General features: G+C 50.8%; 1 protein-coding gene across 2 annotated transcripts; it reads left to right on the plus strand.

Moving 5' to 3' along the window:
- The first annotated feature begins 2,113 nt into the window (after positions 1-2,113).
- CREB3L3 (cAMP responsive element binding protein 3 like 3) lies at positions 2,114-20,188 on the plus strand. 2 transcript variants are annotated; one of them, XM_006105915.3, is made up of 13 exons: positions 2,114-2,298; positions 3,769-3,893; positions 7,745-8,022; positions 10,064-10,174; positions 10,662-10,790; positions 11,184-11,481; positions 12,362-12,474; positions 14,505-14,642; positions 15,188-15,294; positions 17,251-17,319; positions 18,840-18,924; positions 19,141-19,237; positions 19,438-20,188. In XM_006105915.3, the coding sequence occupies exons 4-13, from the start codon at positions 10,148-10,150 to the stop codon at positions 19,749-19,751; spliced, it is 1,377 nt and encodes a 458-aa protein (XP_006105977.1). In that variant the 5' UTR covers positions 2,114-2,298; positions 3,769-3,893; positions 7,745-8,022; positions 10,064-10,147; the 3' UTR covers positions 19,752-20,188. The 2 variants fall into 2 exon arrangements, with proteins under 2 accessions (XP_006105977.1, XP_006105976.1); XM_006105914.3 differs by lacking the exons at positions 2,114-2,298; positions 3,769-3,893; positions 7,745-8,022 and having other exon boundaries at positions 9,883-10,174; positions 11,181-11,481.
- Positions 20,189-21,321: the final 1,133 nt, after the last annotated feature.

Genomic DNA, 21,321 nt, shown 5'->3' on the forward strand with positions numbered 1-21,321 from the left:
TCCCTCCCACCCACCCACATGCCCACTGAGTATCATCCTGACAGAAATCAAACCGTCACCTCCTGGTCATAGGTCGATACTCAGCCACTGAGCCATGCCTGCTGGGCCTAGCTCTGGTTTTTATTAGACCTGGAAGCTGGGCCTAGGAGGAATGGCACTGTTTTTCTTGGAGAAAAAAGTCCAAAAGAGTGAGGTGTTGAGAGGATTCAATGCACAAAGTGAGTTCTCCATGCATGCTTGCATGTAGAAAATTGCATAAAAAAGAAACTCATGAAAGATAAGAAATTGCTTCCTTGCCAATCCTCTTTTAAACCTTCTGATTAAATAAAAAAGCACTCAATTGGGTACCGATGTGTCATAAACACTTATTTGCTAATGTTGTTTTAACAGAGTCACCTAGTCCAGAACCTTCCACAGGCAACAGTAGCTGCCTAGAATTTAATAACATTGTTTCTTTTTAAAAATATATATTTTATTGATTTTTTACAGAGAGGAAGGGAGAGGGATAGAGAGTTAGAAACATCGATGAGACAGAAACATCGATCAGCTGACTCCTGCACACTCCCCACTGGGGATGTGCCCGCAACCAATGTATATGCCCTTGACCAGAATTGAACCCGGGACCCTTGAGTCCGCAGGCCGATGCTCTATCCACTGAGCCAAACCGGCTAGGCCTAATAACATTGTTTCTTTTCCCTTGCCCCTGTTTTAGGTACCTGGTGCTGTTCTTTTAGTTTACCCTAGTGTTATAATGTTTCCTTTAAAGATAAATTTGTTGAAGAAAAAGGTTGGTCCAATCTTCAGCTTTATCATCAACTTGGCTTTATTCCTTTGATACATTTATTTTAGAAAACCACTCTATAATGGTAAATTGAGACCAGTACCAGAGACCCCAAATAGAAGGGAACTGTAAAAAGACATGCCCTGTGAAAATAAATGTGATCGAGTCCTGCCGAGGGTCGTCCTGTTCCAGGCGGTGACCTCTCTGGCATTCTCTAACCTGGAGATGCTGGCGGAGATTGGAGGCCTTCTGCTGGGGCCTGACGGACATTCCGGCTGAGAAACCTCAAGGAGGAGAACCAAGGCTTGGTGCTTCCTTAGCTCAGCTGGGCCAGCCTCGCTCACCTGGGGCGGAGGGCCTCTCCACACAGGTACACAGCCTGGCCCATGACTCAGGCGAACACCATCCTGATCAGATTTTCCCTGGGATTAAACATTAATCCCATGTTCGACCTTCTCATAACCTTTAGGTCAGTGGTCACATTTTACAGACAGGAAAACGGAGTCTCAGAGGGGAGAAGTGACTTCGTGGTGTCACAGCCAGTGTGTGGCTGAGCTGGGGACAGGATGTTGGTTTCTTGGCACCCAGTCCAGAAAGTAATTCTGCGCAAGATAGGAAATTTATGAACTGATTTGAGACAAGGCTGACATTTGAACTTGGCCTCGAGCAGGCCCATTTCTCTTGGGATCCACTGTGCACGTTGAGTGTGGGGTTCATTCCACAGGTCTATTGAAGCCACTTGGCTGGTGTGGGATCCTTCTCAGGGCTGGTGGGGGGGGGGCACATCAGTGACCAAAACAGACAGGTCCCTGCTCCCTGGTGTAAACAGGTAACATAGGTACGTAAACAGAGCCCCTCGAAGGTGTATGCAAGAGTGACTGGGGCTGGGGTGACTTTGGCTGGTGTGATAAGGGCCGCTTCCTAGGGAGGTGACCACTGAGCCAACACCACCAGGGTTGGGGTTTGTAACAGCTTTGGAAAGGTGCTGTGGGTTGACGTGTGTCTTCTCCCCACCCCACCCCAAATTCATATGTTGAAATCCCAACCCCCCGGACCACAGAATGTGACAGTATTTGGAAATAACTTCTTAGCAGATGTGATCAGTTAAAATGAGGTCAATAAGGTGGGCCCTGACCATGTGACTGGTGTGCTTATATAAGAAAGAGGACATTTGAACACAGAGACACGGGGAGAAGACAGCATGTACAAGCAAGGAGAGAGGTATCAGGAGGAACCAGCCCTGCCCACACCTTGATCTTGGACTTCCAACCTCCAGAACTGGGATAATACATTTCTGTTGTTTCAGCCACTCAGTCTGTGTCACTTTGTTTCAGCAGCCGGGAAAGCACTCAGTGCCTGGAGACCCAGAGATGCCTCCCACCCCGCCCCCTGGGCACCTTCCCAGGGCCCCAGGTTGGAACGGGAGGAGACACCCTCTCTGTTCCTCCCCCACAACCGGAAGGAAGCTGAGAGGACCACACCTGAAGCCAGCAGAGCCCTCCTTTGGCCGGTGAGAGGTCCGCTTCGACCTTGGACCCACCGGCCATAAAGCAATCACCAAGATCAGATGGTGGCCATACATGGAGGGAGGGTGGGGGTGGGAGGTGCATGGGGGGCCGGCCGTGTTTGCTGGTCCAGGCTCAAGGCCTTCATGGGACACTGCCCCAGGGACCACTCCTCCTCCTGAAGCTGGGGGACCACCTTCCTGTGTGAAGCTAAGAGTGAGCCCTGAGCCCTGACCGGTTTGGCTCAGTGGATAGAGCGTCGGCCTGTGGACTGAAAGGTCCCAGGTTCGGTTCCAGTCGAGGGCATGTACCTTGGTTGTGGGCACATCCCCAGTAGGAGGTGTGCAGGAGGCGGCTGATCGATGTTTCTCATCAATGTTTCTAACTATCCCTCTTTTTTCCTCTCTGTAAAAAAATCAATAAAATATATATTTTTTAAAAGAGTGAGCCCTGAACAGCAGGCTTAAAGAACAGCATCCTGCCCCAGCCGGTTTGGCTCAGTGGATTGAGCCTCGGCCTGCGGACCTAAGGATCCCGGGTTTGATTCCTGTCAAGCACCTCAGTTGCAGGCTCCTCCCCAGCCTGAGCCCTGGTCAGGGCGCGTGCAGGAGGCAACATATCGATGTTTCTCTCTGTCTTTCCCACTCTCTTCCACTCTCTCTAAAAATCAATGGAAAAATATCCTTGGGTGAGGATTTTAAAAAAACACCCACACAACAGTATCCTGATACCCAGGCCTTTTAACCCTGTCGACACACATGCCCCACCCAGCCCCTTCTAGAAACTTCTAGAGCCATCACAGGACTGACCACCAGCCTTTTCACCCGAGGGGAACAAAGCCCTCAGTCCCTCCCTTGCTTCCCCTTTGCTCACTCTGCTCCAGCCCCGTGCACCTCCTTGCTGTTCCTCCTACCTCAGGGCCTTTACACTGACTGCTCTCTGCTCTCAACACTTTCCACATTCCCACCTGACCACCTTATATAAAATTACAAGTCACCCCTACACTCTCCACCTCTCTTTCCTGGTTTCTTTTTTTTTAATATGCTTTTTTATGTATATTTTTATTGATTCAGAGAGAAAGGAAGAGGGAGAGAGAAACCTCAATGATGAGAGAGAATCATCGATCGCCTGCCTCCTGCACGCCCCGCACTGGGGATCGAGCTCTAAACCCAGGCATGTGCCTGACTGGAATCAAACTGCTGACTTCTTGGTTCATGGGTCAGTGCTCAACCACTGAACCACACTGGCCGGGCCCTGCTTTATTGCTATACATGGTCCCTTAATATTACTTATTTTCTTGCTTATGCACAAATGATATTATTTAGCATCTGTCTCCCCCAGGATAGGGAGTGGGGATAGGGAGTGGGGAATATTTATGTTCCTTGCTGTGTCCCCAACACTGGCACACAGTAGGTGCTCAATAAATAGTGGTCGCAGGAATGAATGAACGAATGATTGGACATAACATTCTTCATTCTTCAGGAAGGGCAGAGGGAGCCCATTCCCCACCAAGTTTTCCTCCATGGTGTTTGGAGACCCTGATTCACGCCCTGTCTTCACACACTCCCAGGAGCCCGGAACTTTCTGGAAATGCCGCAGAGGATGATGTAAGAGGAGAGAAGAACTGGGCAGTCTCCAGGATTAGGTGCTAATCAGTTAGCATTGCCCAAGAGGCAGATCAGAGTTCCCCCTCTCCCCCAGCCCCTGGCCTGCCCCCGCCACACCCGTGTCACAAGGGTTTTACTCACTCCCTGGCAGGGCCATATCCCAAGGGAGGGACCAGAGGAGGGGAGGAGGAAGGGGGCGGGGGAGGAGTTGGTCAAGGAGCTGCTGCTCCCAGAACCCCTCGCTTCTTCCCTGCAAAACCGACCGTAGAGAGAAGCGTAGAGAGAAGCCAAAAGAAAGGGGAGGTGACAGGGTGACAAGGGGCAAGCCCCAGTCTGGAGCAGAGGACCTGGGCGTTGTCTCGGCTGCGGCTGACTCACGGCCACAGTGAGTCATAACCCTTATTAGCCCCTCTGCCCGCCTGTGCGGAGCGGGGACTGGCGTTAGGGCCAGGCTTGTTCGGTGGCCAAAGGGCTGAGGCCACCCAACTGTGACAGGCAGGTGGGCATCTGCCAAGCCTCTCAGGACTGGAGCACAACATATTTCTCATAGAGACTCATCCCAGTAATAATAGCAACAACCGTGATGCCGGCCGGGTTTTCGGACCTGACTCTGCGGAGGTGCCTTCCAAGCATTTCGCATGTTTTAGTTCATTGAATCCTCCCAGCAACCCCCTGGAGCAGGTCCTTTATCCCCTATTTTGCAGATGAGGAAACTGGCAGGGAGAAGCAGTCACATAGTGACAAGTGGCAGAGTCAGGATTTGAACCCAGGCCCTGTTCTAACTCAGCAATGTCTGAGAGAAATGTCATGTGTCACTTTAAATTTTCTAGCAGCTACATTTTAAAACGCACAAAGTAAAAATAACTTTCATCTGAATATATTTTTGTTAATCTAAATGATTAATAAATCCAAGCTATTTTCATTTCAACATGTGGTCAATATCAAAATTATGAATATGGTACTTCACTTTTTCTTCATACTAATCTTGTACATCCAATGTGTTTATCAATTTGGTCACTAAATCTTTATCAGAAATCCTTGATGTGTACTTATGGAGTTCAGAAAGTTTATAGTAAAAAGCGTAGATTCACAAACCGGGTTGTTTCATGTGTACTCAAAATTTGTCCAGTAAGTGACTTGAGTATTGGTTTTAAATTTTAAATGAACAAAAATGAAATAACATTGGTACTCGATCACATTCTTTATACTTCAAGTGTTCAATAGCCATAGTGGCCTGTGGCTCCTTATTGGGCAGAGCAGGTCTAATCTGCTAAACCTTGCTATCTATATTAATAAAAGCATAATATGCTAATTAGACCAGATGTCCTTCCGGACCACCTTCCAGAAAACCTCCCAGACGAAGCCACGGCGGGCAGGGGCCCAAACCCCTTGCACGAATTTCATGCATCAGTTCTCTAGTTTCTAATAATAGCAAGTTCCAACTTTTTCTGAAAAGGACCAGATACTAAATATTTTCAGCTTTGCAGGCAACAGGGTCTCTGTTGCAACTGCTCAACTCTGCCATTGTATACAAAGCAGCCACAGACATTCCATAAACAAATGGGTGTGGTTGTGTGCCAATAAAGCTTTATTTACAAAAACAAACAGAGAGCCAGAATTGGCTTACAGGCTGTAGTTTGTCAGTTATACACTAAACTCAGCAGTTATATTTATAGATGTTCAGTTGTGCCTTCTCTAAGTATTGAGTGGGCAGCTACTGTGTGGCAGGCATGGTGCCAGGCACTGGGGATACTGCACACAGTAGATCTTGCCATGATGATTGTCCCTATTTTACAGATGAATCCTAGCTGGAGACTATATATATATATATATATATATATATATATATATATATATATATTTTAATATGTCTTTATTGATTTTAGAGAGAGAGGGAGAGAAAATCAATCGGCTGCCCCCTTCATGCCCTCTACTGGGGATCGAGCCCACAAGCTGGGCATGTGCCCTGATGGGGAATTTAACCAGCAACGTTTTTTTTTTTAAGGGGAGAATGTTGATTTTTATTTTAATATATTTTATTGATTTTTTACAGAGAGGAAGGGAGAGGGATAGAGAGTTAGAAACATCAATGAGAGAGAAACATCGATCCGCTGCCTCCTGCACACTCCCTACTGGGGATGTACCCGCAACCAAGGTACATGCCCTTGACCGGAATCAAACCTGGGACCCTTGAGTCCGCAGGCTGACGCTCTATCCATTGAGCCAAACCGGTTAGGGCCCAGCAACGTTTTTAGGTGCATAGGACGACACTAACCAACTGAGCCATACTGGCCAGGACATAGCTGGACACTTTTTAGCTCTTCACCCCACACCGTTTCCTCTCTCTGACTAGCTAAGCTCCTGAACCAATATAGATGAAGGGAAGGAGCAAAAGGCATTTTTGTTGCCTAACACAGAATAGACAATAAATGTGTGTTGAGCCCTGGCTAGCTTTGCTCAGTGGTTAGGGCATTGGCCTGTGGACCAAAGGGTCTCAAGGTTCTATTCCCAGTCAAGAGCACGTACCTCAGTTGCGGGTTTGATCCCCCAGCCCAGGTCAGGGCATGTGTGGGAGGCAACCAGTTGATGTTTCTCTCTCTCTCTCTCTCTCTCCCTTTCCTCCCACTCTCTCAAAGAAAAATAAATGGAAAAAATATCCTTGGGTAAGGACTAAAAAAATAATGATAATAAACAAATGTGTTGAATGCATACCATACCACAATAAAGAAAATATATGGTGCAATGTTTATAATATTGTCCCCTATCAGTATGTACAAATAATCCTTATTCATTTTCACAGTTACATAATATTCCATTATGCGAATGCATCAGACTCTATTAATCAATGCCCTCTTGATGGATTTTTTTAAATGGATGTTTTGGTTGTTTCTAAATGTTTTATGTGCATGGTTTATTATATATTTTGTATACTTTTTATTGAAGTAGGATTAATTTACAATAATAATGCACGTCTTAGGTGTGTTCAATTTGATGAGTGTTGGCTGAGTAGTATTGTGTGGTATGGATATACCAGTTTGCTTATCTATTCTGTTGTTGTTGGATATTTGAGTTCTTTCCAGTTGGGGACAATTATGAATAGAGTTGTCATGAACATTCACGTCTTTTTGTGAACATACACTTGCATTTCTCTTGGGTAAATACACAGGAGTGAAATTGCTAAGTCATATGGTGAATAAATGTTTAACTTCGTAAGAGACTGCCCAGTTTTCCAAAGTTTACCAAAGCGATTGGGCCATTTTGATTCCCTCCAACAGGGTGAGAGTTCCAATTGCTCCATAGCTTCCGACCACATCTGATGTTGTCTATCTTCTTATTTCAGTCATTCTAGTGGTTATCTCTCAGCGTTTTCATATGTCAGAAATGGTTCAGAATAAATCAAGTAAAAGTGAAAAACAGAACACACCTATACAAGTATGTTTGGGGAATGCTACAAACTCTGTTCCCTCCAAGAGTGTAAAGGCTCTGATAAGTCCTGCACAGCTGTCTATTGGCACAGTGTTCCCTCATCTGGTTTGGCCACAGCATCCCTTTGGGGTTGTGTTTCACACGTAAACATATTGGTGGGATCTATCATGGACATTTGAAGTAGGCGGTTGTGTTTAGTCAGTGGGATAATGTGATGTCAGGGGCATCGAAAGGCCTGCTCTCCCTCAAATGCTTATCCCTATCCTACTTGTTCAGACAGTTCTTCACTGGGGTTTAGGAAAGCCTTCTGAAGTCTATAATTATAAACATTTAAAGAAATACAAATATCCTGGGGAGGGGGAGTAGGAGGGTCTTAACCTCCATGAAGATATAAATGAGTAATGCCACCTCCTTTTTTCTGGCAGGTTTTCACAAGAGGAGGAGGAGGAATCCTATTTCAAGGGAACCTGGACTCCTGAGAGTCAGGAATGGGGTGAGGGGGAGGCAGAGAGAAGTCCAGAAGTCAGATTTCACCTACTTGGTACACCTGCCAGGACGGGCCTGGCGCGGTGCCTCCACAGCGAAAGCTGAGTAAATATTATGACGGGATCGCCAGAGACAAGCCAAACCAAACAAACCCCTTAAAGATCCACCTCAGAGGGATTGCAAAGGAAATAGGCGAGATCCGGGAGCCAAGGACGAGGTAACGATACCAGCATCCAGAGGGGACAGTTACTGTAACGCAGGGTCTCCCCCCGGGCACTGCTGACATTGAGGTCCTGTCACTCTCTGTGGGGCTGTCATGGACACTGTGGGGTGCCAAGCAGCATCCCTGGCCCCTACCTACTCGATGCCAGGACTATTCCTCAGTTGTGACAACCATAGATGTCCCCAGACATTGCTCAGTGCCCCTGGAGGGGGTGGGGGGGCAACTGCTGCAATGTAACTTATGGTTGGATACAAGAAACACATCATGTGTGGCACATAGTAGGTCCTCATTAAATTTTTGTTGCATGAATAAATAATGACCGATGCATTGAGAAATATACACCAGGATGTAAATTTCTTGGGAGCAAGGAGGGTTTTTTAGCTACCGCTGTAAACCTAGCTCTTAGCATCATGCCTGGCATACAGAAGTCTTGATATAGCCGTGTATTCACTAAGTTCTCAACAGCTTCCTTTTTTTTTTTTTTTTAAGAATCTCTGCCTTTAAAACAATTTTTTTTATTGATTTTATAGAGAGAGGGGGAGAGAGAGAGAGAGAGAAACACCAATGAGAGTCATCAATTGGCTGCCTCCTGAATGCCTCCTACCAAGGACCCAGCCCACAGCCTGGGTATGTGCCCTGACTGGGAATCGAACCAGCCACCTCTTGGTGCATGGGACAAAGCTAAGCCAACTGAGCCACACCGGCCGGGCATCAACAGCTTCTTGCTATGTTTAGTATAAGCCAAACGCCTGCCTCAGCCCACAGAGCCCTGCTCCTGTGCCCTCCCTGTCCTTACCGCCTCCCTCTCTCCCTCTTCCTCACTCTGCTGCAGGCACCCCAGCCCCTCCACCTTCCTCCACTGGCCAGCACAGCCCTCCCAGGGCCTCTGCTAATGCTATTTTTTTATGCTATTTTTTTCCCTCTAGGTCTCCCATGGCTGCCTCTGTCTCATCATTCAGGGAAATGTCACCTTCTAAAAGGGGCTTTTTCTAGTCCTCAGGTGACCTTTATCATGGTTTCGCTTAGTTTCTCAGTAGTACTTAACCCCTTTATCTGTTTACTGGTTTATTTATTCGTTTATGGTTCTAGCTCGTTCACTGCCTCACCCCTAGGGCCTAAATGGTGGTTGGCACATAGGAGGTGCTCAATGAGGAGGAGTTGGTTGAGCACCTACTGTATGCCAGGCGTTTCCTGGACACTGAGGACCCAGCAGTGACTCTATTCTAGCCCCGCCCTTCCATTCTGGGTGCAGTGGGGAGGGGAGAACTGAGGGAAGACACCAAGCAAGTTAATACACAAGAACATTTTAAATAATGAGTTCAGTGAAAACAAGGATCTGATAAAGACACATGGGGAGGGGTCTTCTCTCTGCTGGGGTCAGAGATGGGCTGATTCACAAATATCAAACACTCACGAATAAGTGGGCACAGTGACCGAGTCAGGGGTGGAGGAGAGGGGAGTTCCAGATAGAGGGAACTGTACGTGCAAAGGCCCTGAGGTGGAAACAAGTTAGGCTCCGTTAAAAAAAAATAGTTTGGCTCAGTAAATAGTTGTTGAATAAATTAACTAGAGAAGATCCTAGAAGGAATTGGTTACAGGGTTCAGCCCTGGAGGGCTTGGAGGGTGGTAGGAGGTTGCCAGCTGTGATGAGGGAAGGGCGCGCCTGCGGAGAGAACGGCTTCGGCAAAGGTCGGGGTGGTCCTCCTGTTTGGTTCTGTCCCAGGAGCGGACTGGACCGGCCAGGAGCCCTGGACTCTCCTTTATCCCGACGTCTAGGACTCTGATAAGAAACAGTCCCCAAAAGTAGGGAAGAGGTCATGGCAGAGCAGAGGCACCCAGACTTCGGCCTTTGCCCCTTGCCTGCAGGAAAAGCACAAAACATCAAGATAACGGGTCTTCTCTCCCCTCCCCCCAGCCTGCCCTGGTATCACTGGCCCTTTACCCTGTCCGTCTTGCCTGTCCCCCAATCAGCAGCCGGGGGTGGGCTGGGAGCACCCCAGGACTATTTCAGCATCTTTGGGGGGTGGGGAGACAGATCCACAGACAGGAACAAGACTCGGGGTGAGCCTCTACGGATCAGAGCCACGGAAAGTAGCTGGAGGCAGAGCTGGCCGGGCTCATGAATGGAGATTTACCAGCTGGAAAGGTGAGCCCTGCCTGGGTCCGAAGGTGGAGGGAAGGTCTCTGCCAGGAAACTCTCCCCAAGCTCCCAGCGCTGGAAGGAACCCCCACACATGGCACAGCTGGGAAGACAGGCCCAGAGAGAGAACGCAGTGACCAAGACCATGCCTCCATTCCAGGCCTGCTCTCTGATTTCTCCCAGGCCCCCCACCTCCCAGGAGGGGGGACATGGGCAGGCTGGCCATGAGAGGGCCAATTCTATCCGCCTCCAGGGAGTGACCTGGCTGATTATCCCTGTGGGTATATCTGCTAGCACTTTTTAAAGAAACTGACTCCCTCCCCTGCCCCCCCCCCCAACTCTGGGTCAGCCCCTGAGCAGATTTGGAGGTGGAAGCCAGGCCTAGGGATTGAGTGGAGATTGAACTTGAGCTGGGCAGGCCTGGGTGGTATGCAGATGGGAGATGGGGAGGGGAGGGGCTGTGTGACCCTCATGCCTGTCCGTCCTTCCCCAGATGGCGTCCTCCACCTGCCTGGTGGGCCCCATCGACAGCCTGGAGCTCCTGGACCTCCTGTTTGATCGACAGGATGGAATCCTGAGACATGAAGATCTGGGTGAGGACTGGGGCCACGCCGGAGACCAGGTGAGGCCCCCACTGCAGATAGAACTTCCCTGGGCTCGGTAGCATTTCCGGCTCACGGTGTGTGATTTCAGCAAAGCACATTGTTGCATTGAACCTCTCAGCTCCCCCAGGGGGCGGGCAGCATCGGTGCCTTGGAAGTGATGAATCCGAGGCCCAGTCCCTTGTCTGGGTCACACAGCAGTTTGGAGTTGGGTCCAAACTCAGACTCAGGGCTCGTGCCTTGACCAGGCTGGATGGTGTTCTCACGGTACATGATTGTGTTCAAGCCCCACAAGCCTTCATTCTGGTAGAAAGGACAAGGGAGGCCCAGAGAGGTCAGGGGCTTGCCCACAGTCACACAGCAATCCAGAGCAAAGCACAGACCTCCTCACTCCCGCCCCCTCCTCCCAGCAGGTCCTGCCAGCCCCGGACTCGGAGGATTTCTTCAGCTGTATCTTGGGTTCTGGAGACTCGGTGCCAAGCTCTCCTCTCTGGTCTCCTGCGGACAGTGACAGCGGCATCTCTGAAGATCTGCCCTCCGACCCCCAGGACACCCCTCCACACAACGTGCCCGCCACCGCCCCGGCCGGCTGCCATTTCTCGGAGTCTGGCAAGGGGCTCTGCCCCTCCTACCTTCCTGTCCCCCACAGCCCCAGCAGGCCTCCTGGGCCAGGGGCCCAAGTGCTCGAGGCCTCCGTGGCTATAGACCTGGGTGAGTTCTGTGTCTTTTCTCACTGCCCTTACCTCTTTACACACATACCCACCCTTTTGAGATGGATGCTCTCATGGGCCCATTTTCCAGATGGTGAAACTGAGTTCCCATGAGGTTAAGCAGCAAGTCCAAGTCACAGAGCTGGGACGCACCCACGGCAGGCTGGCCGTGGCACCAGGTGTCATGCCGCCAACCTCATCTTTGTACCTCCCAGGCCTGGGTCCTAGTAGATGCTCCATGACAGGGAGAGAGGTCATGGATCCCAGTGGCGAAGGCCTCCTCTCGGGGGAGGCCTTATGCAGAAGACACCCCAGCAGGGCATCCTTTGTCCTTTGAGCCTTGCAATAGAGTGGGAGCTCTTGTGAGTCCCCTTGGAGAGTTGAAGAAATTGAGGCTCAGAGAGGTTTAGTTGCTTACCCAAGGGCACACGTTTCACGCCATGAGAATGAGACTCTAAAGTTTGTGCTCTGGAGAGCAGCTCACTTCCAGTGGGCTGGGCACAGGTGGGAGGGAGCCAGAGGTGAATCAGACCTGGTCCCTGCCCCAAAGGCAGATAAGGCCTGGCTGGCTGCAAATCTGGTCGAGAATCCTGGGCGATAAGAGCCTCTCTCTCCTGATTGGCTCTACCCCCAGCTCCTGAGTGGGCCCCTCGACTATGTCCTGATGAATTTGGGTTTCTATCTTCCAGAGAGGGGAGCCTGAGGCACCAGCCGGGTCTGTCCCCTTCAACCCAGGCCTCGGGGCCCCAAGTTGTACCAAAAATCCTTAGCACATTGTGGTCAATCCTGGAAGCCTTGGTGGAGGAGGCAGGTAGAAGCTGGGAGGTCAGAGCCCCCCACCTGACACTCTCCCTGTCTTTGTCCCCGTCTGCCCTGGTTAGAAATGTGGAACCCGGGCCTCTATCCTGAGGAGCAGGCTGAGCTGGCAGTGTCGCCCCCAAGCTGCAACCTCACGGTGAAAGACCTCCTCCTCTCCGGCAGTGGTGGAGACCTGGTGAGCAGCCTCTACCCCCGGCTCCCAAGCATCAGAGCTGGGAGGGCCGCTGGGGTGCACGGAGCCCCAACATCCCCATTTCAGAGACTGAAAAACTGAGTCACAGACAAAGGCTGGATTTGTCCAGGGTCACATCCAAATCAAGTCTGTGGGTTCCAGCCCTGAGTTCTCTATCTCCTGAGCTGGGACATTTTCTACTATAGTGGTAGTAAAAAAATAAAAAATAAATCTAAAACTTACTGAGCACCTACTACAGGTCAGACACTCTTCTACATGCTTTAAATGTATAATATTTTAATTCACAATAACCCTGAAGATTGGGGATCATATTATATATTTTTAAAAATAGTTTTTATTGATTTCAGAGAGGAAGGGAGAGGGAGAAAGAGATGAGAATCATCTATTGGCTGCCTCCTGCACTCCCCTTACTGGGGATCGAGCCTGAAACCCAGGCCTGTGCTCTGACCAGGAATCAAACGGTGACCTCCTGGTTTATAGGTTGACGCTCAACCACTGACCTACCCTGGCCAGGCAGGGACTCATATTATCTTAATTTTACATCTAAAGAAATGGGCATAGAGAAGTTCATTTGCCTTTAGCCACCCAGCGGCTGCAGGCTCTATCCTTGGGCTGGCCTGTTGGGCCTGTTGGGCCCATTCCATGCTGACTGAGGGCTTCCAGTACCTCTCAACCAGATCTAACAACCCAATTAGTGTCCTCATTCCTCAAGGCCCAGAGAAAGTCAAGGCCCAGAGAGCTTAAATCCAAGTGACACAGCAAACAAGTAGCCCAGTCGGATTTGAACTCCAGTTTGTCTGATACCAAAAGTCATCCTGACAGGCTCTAGGCCAGACCAAAATGCCCCTCCCAACTTGAAAGATGTGGGGTGAGCACCAGCTGTGTGCTCAGTCTCTGGGGATCTCATGAAAGTGTACCAATAAGGGAGAGAGGCTGGAGGGTCACTGCAGGTCCTGGAGGGCATCCTAGAGGAGGTGGAACCCTAGCGGCCTTGAAGGATAGGAAAGGAGAATGATTGCTTTGGAAACGCTAACTGGGTTTGGTAAATGCATCAAGTTCAGTATCATTGTTCTTCATGTCAACAACCTTAAGGTGTGGGAGACCTTATCCCCATTTTACTGATGAGCACACTGAGGCTTGGACCCTGGAGAGAAAATGGTTGGACTAATCAATGAACTGGAGTTCTAGGTAGTGGAGTTTGACCCAAAGAATGACAGACTGGCCCCAATCTCCACCTTTATGCCTGAGTCTCCCACTCCTTAGAAATGTGACATTGCTAAGACTTGGACATTCTGATGACAAGATTCTTTCATTTTTAATGTTTATCTTGAATAATTTAAATTTAATCGAAACTATTCTGAATAGGGAAATGCATTCACACAGTCCAAGTTCCAACGGAACAAATGCGTAGATTGGGAGACCCACCTTCTCACCCCGTTGCCCAGACACCCAGCTCCCCGCACAGGTTCAATTTTTTTCCAAAAAGAGATACCTTTAAAAACAACTTTAATATAAAAGGTAGCGGGCCACATGCAACAATGTTTTGCCCCCCCCCCCTTTTTTTAAGTTGACAGTTTATTATGGAGATTGCTCCATAGCATGACGTGGAGAGCCGTCCCTTTTCAGGGTTGTGTAAAACTCCATTGTGCAAATGGGTCGTGCCTTATTTGCTGGATATTTTTATTGCTTCCAATCCTTTGCCATTGCAGACAGTGTTACAATGAGTGTGCACAGCCAGAATGGTGCCTGGAATGTAGTAGGCGGCTATAAACAGCTGTCTCGTGTCTTTGTTGAGTGAATGAAAATCCTGTATGTCCCCGCTTTTGCATATGTGGGAGGGTATCTGTAAGATCAATTCTTGGAAGAGAAGTTGCTGGGTCAGAGGGCTGTGTCCGGCCAGTGGGGGCTCTACAGCAGATGGATGGATTGTTGCTCAAATCTGATGCCTCTTTCATTTCCCAAAGGCTGTCCCTCTCTCTGCCCCCAACGCAATTCCCCTGGTTTTTCCATAGCAACAGCATGCCTTGGCGGCCCCCCACCTGTTGAGACCTGGGACTGGGCACTGCCCGGAACTAGTGCTGACTGAGGACGAGAAGAAACTGTTGGCCAAAGAAGGCATCTCTCTGCCCACCCAGCTGCCCCTCACCAAGGTGAGTTGGTGAGACCCGTGGCTGAGTCTTTCCCCCTTTCTGCCGCCAGCTGCCCCTGAGTCTCACCTATAGGCCTCCCACACTAAAACGGTTGGGCGTGTCTACCACCGGAGTAAAAAAGTCATCCAAAGAGCCAACTTAGTGGGACCTCTCTCTCTCGCCACAGTTCTCACCCAGCCCTTTCAGGTAATGTCAAACACCCGAGTTTGCCATTCCAATTGGAAGACATTAGTGTTGGTATCAGCGGGCCCCATGAAAAGCACTGGTCTCAGCTATGACCAGAAGGTGGCGCAACTGCACCATACACAGAGTTTGGTAGCACGTTACTAACTGGGAATAGGAGCTGGATAGATTCCAGAACCCAGGACTCTCCTAGAGATCTGCAAGAATTTAGGGGTAGGAAAGCTGGACTTGAAATCATCAGGAGTCTGCCCCCACGTCCCCGGGCCTGGGATGGCTCCCCTGGGAAGAGAATGGGTGAAGTTGTGGGGTCCAGACAACAGAGGAGACCCCTGACTCAGCCTGTTCCCCATGTCACCTGGCAGTATGAGGAGCGAGTCCTGAAAAAAATCCGTCGGAAAATCCGGAACAAACAGTCAGCCCAAGAAAGCCGTAAAAAGAAGAAGGAATATATTGATGGCCTGGAGACTCGGTAAGGCTGGGCTCACTCAGGGGAAACTGAGGCCCAGAGAAAGGGATGTAATGGGCCTAAGGTCAGTTTATAAGGCCTGACAAAATTAGGGTCGTCTTCCCTCTCCAGGGGAGACCTTTTTTCATGTGAGTTGCAGGGATGGGATATGCCTAGAGCTGGCTCAGGGCAAGGGTTTCAGAGTCCCTTTGTCTCCAGAATATGTGGTACCAAGAGAGAGGGAGGTATTATCCATCTTGTCTGGCTCCGTGCCAGAACATGGGGTATGGGATGCATACGTCCCTGGTTGAGATCACTGGTCCCAGAGCTGTTGTGACGGCCAAGAATGACTTTATGGAATGTTACAGGTCTATTTGGGTTTCCTACTTATTCCTGGGTCCGTTTTGGGATGTTGTTTTTCTGTGAAGATGCCGATTTCAAATTTATTGACATAAAATGGCTTCTAGTTTTCTCCTATTATTTTTAAATGTTTTTATTGATTTTAGAGGGAGAGGAAGAGAGAGAGAAACATAAATGAGAGAGAAACATCAACATCGACTGGCTGCCTCCTGCACACCCCCCGCTAGGGATTGAGTCTGAAATCCGGGCATGTGCCCTGGCCAGGAATCAAACTGTGACCTCCTGGTTCATGGGTCGATGCTCAACCACTGAGCAACACTGGCTGGCTTATAATTCTGCCCTTCTTTTTTTTTTTAAATATATTTTATTGATTCCTTACAGAGAGGAAGGGAGAGAGATAGAGAGCTAGAAACATCGATGAGAGAGAAACATCGATCAGCTGCCTCCTGCACACCTCCCACTGGGGATGTGCCCGCAACCAAGGCACATGCCCTTGACCAGAATCGAACCCGGGACCTCTCAGTCCGCAGGCCGATGCTCCATCCACTGAGCCAAACCGGTCAGGCTGCCCTTCTTAATAATTCATTTATTTGTGCCTTCTCTTCCTTTTTTAAATCTTTTTGATCAATCTTGTTAGAAGTTTGTGTCTTTTATTAGTCTTTGCAAAGAATGGATTTCTGGCTTTCCCTCCCATCCAGTTGTATTTTTCTTTTCCCGTTCTTTCATCTCTACTGTAAGCTTTGTTATGTCTTTCTTAGACTGGCTTTTTGTGTGTGGGGTGGTGATGGTGGATTTGATGCTGTTGTTTAGCTCATTGAGCTGAATGAAGGCTGTAATTTCCCTCTCAGCACCACCTTAGCTGCGTCTCACACATTTTGATTTGTACTGCTGTCATTGCCATGTGGACCCTAGGTGTTCTCTAATTCTTCTTTATCTTGTGAGTTATTTAGAAAGAGGACCTTTCAGAGAGGGAGTGTCTTCTCTTCCCTGGTTGTGATGTGAGGACTGACACATCCTCCTGCTGTGATCTGAGTATTTAGACTCCACATCTGAGTGGTCTGGGCCACGACCACGTTCACAGATGGATGCAGAGGGAAAGGTGTTCCATCAGAACCCTAGATGGAACAACAGTCATTGTCTTGTTCCTCAAATGCAATCTGCCAAGCCCCTACTCAACTGTGTTTCATGCCATCCTCCCAGCCCCTCTGTGAACTAAATAATTGTAACCCAACTTTACAAATGAGGGGCCTGAGGTCCGGTCAGAGAGCTGAGTGGCTCAAGGTCACAGGGATGGTGAGGGGTGTCACTTGGTTCTCCTTGGACGCCCAGACTCCCTGCTATTTCATCTTCTGGAAGCATCACTGCCTGACTTCGGCATTCCATTCCAATCAGGGGGGCTCAGACTTGAACGAAGCCCCCACACCAATGCAGAGATGGGGCCTAGAAACCTGGCAGACATGGGTCAATCCTGGCCCTCGGACTTGCCAGGGTGACTTGGAATAAGTGACTTCCCCTCTTTGGCCTCGGGTTCCCTGCCTGTGAAGTGAGCCTCACAGGAAGAGGTGATGGGACCCTTGGTGACCGGCATACCCTGAATGTCACTGTGCCTTGTCCCTGCAGGATGTCGGCCTGCACTGCCCAGAACCAGGAGCTTCAGAGGAAGGTCTTGCATCTCGAGAAGCAGAACCAGTGAGTCTTGGTCCAGCCAGGGCAGAGGACAGGGGGAACCGGCCCCCAAATCCCTGGCAGGAGAGGTGAACATTGTGGGGGAGGGGGGCAACTTCTGTGATGGCAGGGCAGAGCGGGGGTCAGGGGCGGGGGGGGGGGTGGGTAAGGATTCCACCTAGAAAGGAGGCAGGCTGCATAGTGGAGAAGATTTGGATCTGGGGTCTTAAAAAGATGTATAAGAGTTCATGGGGGAAGCTACTGTCTGTAGAGGAAATGGCATATGAATGGCCTGAGGCTAGGAGCATGGTAATTGGAGACTATACATAATTCCATCTAAGGGGTGCATCCACTTAGTCAGTTTATTTAGCATCTGTTCTGCATCAGACATAGTTCTGGGCACTGGGACCACAAATGAACAAAGACACAGTCCCTCCACTTAAAGAACTCACAGTCTAGTGGGAGACATACTCAAGACAAACAAAAATATATAAAAGATCACACAGATAGTGATAGTTCTTAGGAAGAAAAACAAAGTAGAGTGAAGGGCTATTTTATATTGATTTGAGAGAGGGAAACATTGATTTGTTGTTCTGCTTATTTATGCATTCATTGGTTGATTCTTTTTTTAAAAATATATTTTTATTGATTTCAGAGAGAAAGGGAGAGATAGAAACATATATGATGAGAGAGAATCTTTGATCGGCTTCCTCCTGCACACCCTCTACTGGGATTGAGCCCGCAACCTGGGCCCTTGACTGGAATAGAACCTGGGACCCTTCAGTCCACCGGCCAATGCTCTATCCACTGAGCCAAACTGGCTAGGGCTTTTGGTTGATTCTTGTATGTGCTCTGACCAGGGATCAAACCTACAACCTTGGAAAATCGGGACAGTGCTCTAACCGTCTGGTGCTTTGTTACCCAGCCATGGCTGCGGGGCTATTTCAGATAGGAAGGTCAGATACAGTGTTATTTGAGATGAGGCCTAATGGGATGAGAAAAAAACCAGCTGCCAAGAGACCTGGGGGAACAGTGTCCTTAGAGGGAATAGCCTGTGCAAAGGTCCTGGGGCCCAGCATGCTGGAGGCATGGTGAGGAGGCCAGTGTGGCTGGAGCAGAGTGAGTGAGGGTGAGGGAGGGAACAGGGGCAAGTTGTGCAGGGCTTCAGCTGCAGAGAGGACTTGAGGGAGGTGGGAGCCCTGAGAGGGTTGGGAGAAGCTGTTTCACATTTGGAAAGCGTCCCCGGTTGCTGAGTGGGGGCAGGAGAGGCAGGGGGGCAGGAGGGGGGGTAGAGCTGAGGGGGACCAGAGAGGAGGCTTGGGTTGGCATCCAGGTGAGCGATCCTGGAGGCCTGGATGGGGTGGCAGAAAAGTGGGTGGGATGCCATTGGAGATTTACCAAAGCAAAGCTGGGACTTGTAAGAGCGGGGGCCCTTGAGGGGTGGACAGAATCCAGACATCAGCCATGCTGGGGAACCCAAGAAATGGACAGAGAACCAGGGTAAGGCCCTGTAGGGCTCAGCCAAGGCTGCTCGTTCCACTAAGGTCCCTCTTGGAGCAGCTGAAGAAACTCCAGGCCATTGTAGTCCAGTCCACCAGCAAGTCAGCCCAGGCAGGCACCTGCATAGCGGTGAGTCCTGCCCTCTGCTCTGATGGCCCCTAGGATAAAGGGGTTCCTCAGCCTTGACAGACTGGCCTGTGGGAGGGGGAAAGGTGTGAGTAGCATGGCCCTGGCCCCAGTTCAAGCATAATCCAGTCTTCTGGGCCTCAGTTTCCCTGCCCAAAAGATGGGTGGGCTTATAGGGATGGTGGAGGGATGGGGTGACCCCACCCCCATCTCTGGCAGGTCCTGCTGCTCTCTTTTGCCCTCATCGTCCTCCCCTCCATCAGCCCTTTTGCCCTCAACAAAGCCGAGAGCCCCGGAGACTTCACACCTGTGCGAGGTAGGTGGGCCAGGATCACTTCGGGGTCCCCTCTGGGCTGCATCATGGACATCCCCATGGCTCCTCACGTCCCAATACTGGGCCTCTGGGGGAGGGAGAAGGAGCCCCCCATGCAGCTACTCCCTGAAGCTGGGAGATAAGGAAAGAAGGACCACCAGTCTCCCCACCCCATCCCTCATGAACTCCCAACCCTCGCTCAGTCTTCTCCAGAACTTTGCACAACGACGCCGCTTCCCGTGTGGCCCCCGACACCAGGCCAGGTTCCGAGGCCCCAGGACCTCAGGCCGAGGCTGGCGCACCTCAGGGAGGGTCTCCACGCAGCCCCAGGGTGCACTGGAAATCCCAGGACATGCTGGCTCTGGAAAACTCGACGGAGGAGCTGAACAAGTCGACCCTGGTCCAGGGCAACTGGGCAGAGGAGCTGAGCCAGGCCACCCTGCTGGACTGGGCCTCATCTGAGCCAGCACTCAGCCCAGGTCTGGTGGGGCTGGAGGCGGTGGGGGAGGAGCTGTGAGTGCCACCTGGATGTGACTCCAGGCCCCTCTGCTCAGGGGCCCTGTGGTGGGCGCTGCAGTGGAGGCAGGGGATTGGAGGTGAGAGAGACCCCTGTGGAGATGCCAGGATGGAGATGCATAAACACACAGTTACATACCCAGGGACCCAGACACAGGAGCAGAAACTGATGCTCAGACCCAGGGCAACCCTGAGGCCACAAAGCCTGAGAAAGACAGACAGACCCAGGCACAGAACGGACAGGCAGATCCACAGTGATCCATAGACCCTGACAGACATAAACACACAACGTGCCTCAACAATTGCGCTGCCTGGGGACTCCTCCCCTCCCTCACACACAGGGAGGAGGAAGTGACTGAGACTGCAGGGGGCCTGGCCCCTAAGCCATGGCTGGGCTCTGAACTTGGGATGGCCGTGGCCACCCTCCACCTTCTCTGACTGCCGTGATCCTTAATAAAATATTGTGACAGAACATGGCTGGTGTGGGAGTGTAACTGGGTAGAAGCTGGAGTGTGGGGCTCTCCAACCCCCAGAAGGTGGGGCTGGGCGAGCCTGGGGTGGGGGAGTAAAGTGGGGGATTCCAGGCACCCAGGCTGGCGAGGCGGCCCATGAGGCGCCAGGCATGTCTTCAGCACCGTGGAGAGCGGCAGCCGGCGGAGCGCGAGGTCCTGGTGTCTTTGGCGGCCTCCAGACGCCCTGCAAGAGCATCCGCCTTCCTTCCGAGAGGGCCGGGCTGCCCACCCTGCTCGCCTCACCCAGGAAGAGACTGAGGGTCTAAGGTTACCGCTGGGTTGGGGTGGAACCCAGTTTCACCTGAGCTCTTAGGGGTCACCCCAGCCCTGCCCCTTTGCGCAGGTGTCCCAGGGCTGCAATCGCGACCAAAGGATCTCTCCTTGCGTGGCTCACAGCCTAGCAGTGAGGGCAAATATTAAAACCCATGCAGATAGGTACACAATTACAAACTGAAAGTTTAAGGAGCGCCAGCAGCTATTGCCCTGCGTCTGGACTGCATGGGAGCCCAGGCTGACGTCCTGGGGGTGGAGGGAGCCACACATTCCTTCCCCCCGGTGCAGGCTGTGGGTGTTACACACAGACCCAGATGCAAGAAAGAATGCTTTTATTGCACTGAAGACTTTTCTGGAAGCCTGGAGGGAGCCGGGTGGGCCCCTTTCTCCCTTCAGTCCAAGGCAGTGCCACACCCTACTGCCGGTCCCACCACGAAGTTTGGCTCTGAAATGGAGGATCTGCCCCTCCCCCTCTGGAGGGACTGAGGCCATTTGGGGGAGGCAGGGGTTGGGGGTGTGAGGGCCCAGGGAGCAGAGGGAGTTAATTTCTGTTTAGGCTGGAAACCGAGGGAGGGCGTGGCCACATCTCCCCCAGAAAACGTCCTGAGTCGTGGGCTGGAGCAGAGAAGGTACCTGCGGTGTCAGCCCGAAGGTCAGGGTCCAGGGCAGGGTGGCTCCTCCCCAGGCCCCTACCACAGACCCCTGGAGCTAAAGCAGGGGTGGGCAAACTTTTTGACTCGAGGGCCACAATGGGTTCTTAAACTGGACCGGAGGGCCGGAACAAAA

The sequence above is a fragment of the Myotis lucifugus genome, unplaced genomic scaffold (genome assembly GCF_000147115.1).
Source record: "Myotis lucifugus unplaced genomic scaffold, Myoluc2.0 scaffold_734, whole genome shotgun sequence".
NCBI lineage: Eukaryota > Metazoa > Chordata > Mammalia > Chiroptera > Vespertilionidae > Myotis > Myotis lucifugus.

Bases quoted from the DNA above. Each gene is read 5' to 3' on its own strand.
- CREB3L3 (XM_006105914.3), top strand. From the start codon at position 10,148: ATGAATGGAGATTTACCAGCTGGAAAG. The intron at 11,482-12,361 runs GTGAGTTCTGTG...TGCCCTGGTTAG, and splicing joins CTCCGTGGCTATAGACCTGG to AAATGTGGAACCCGGGCCTC. The intron at 19,238-19,437 runs GTAGGTGGGCCA...ACCCTCGCTCAG, and splicing joins AGACTTCACACCTGTGCGAG to TCTTCTCCAGAACTTTGCAC.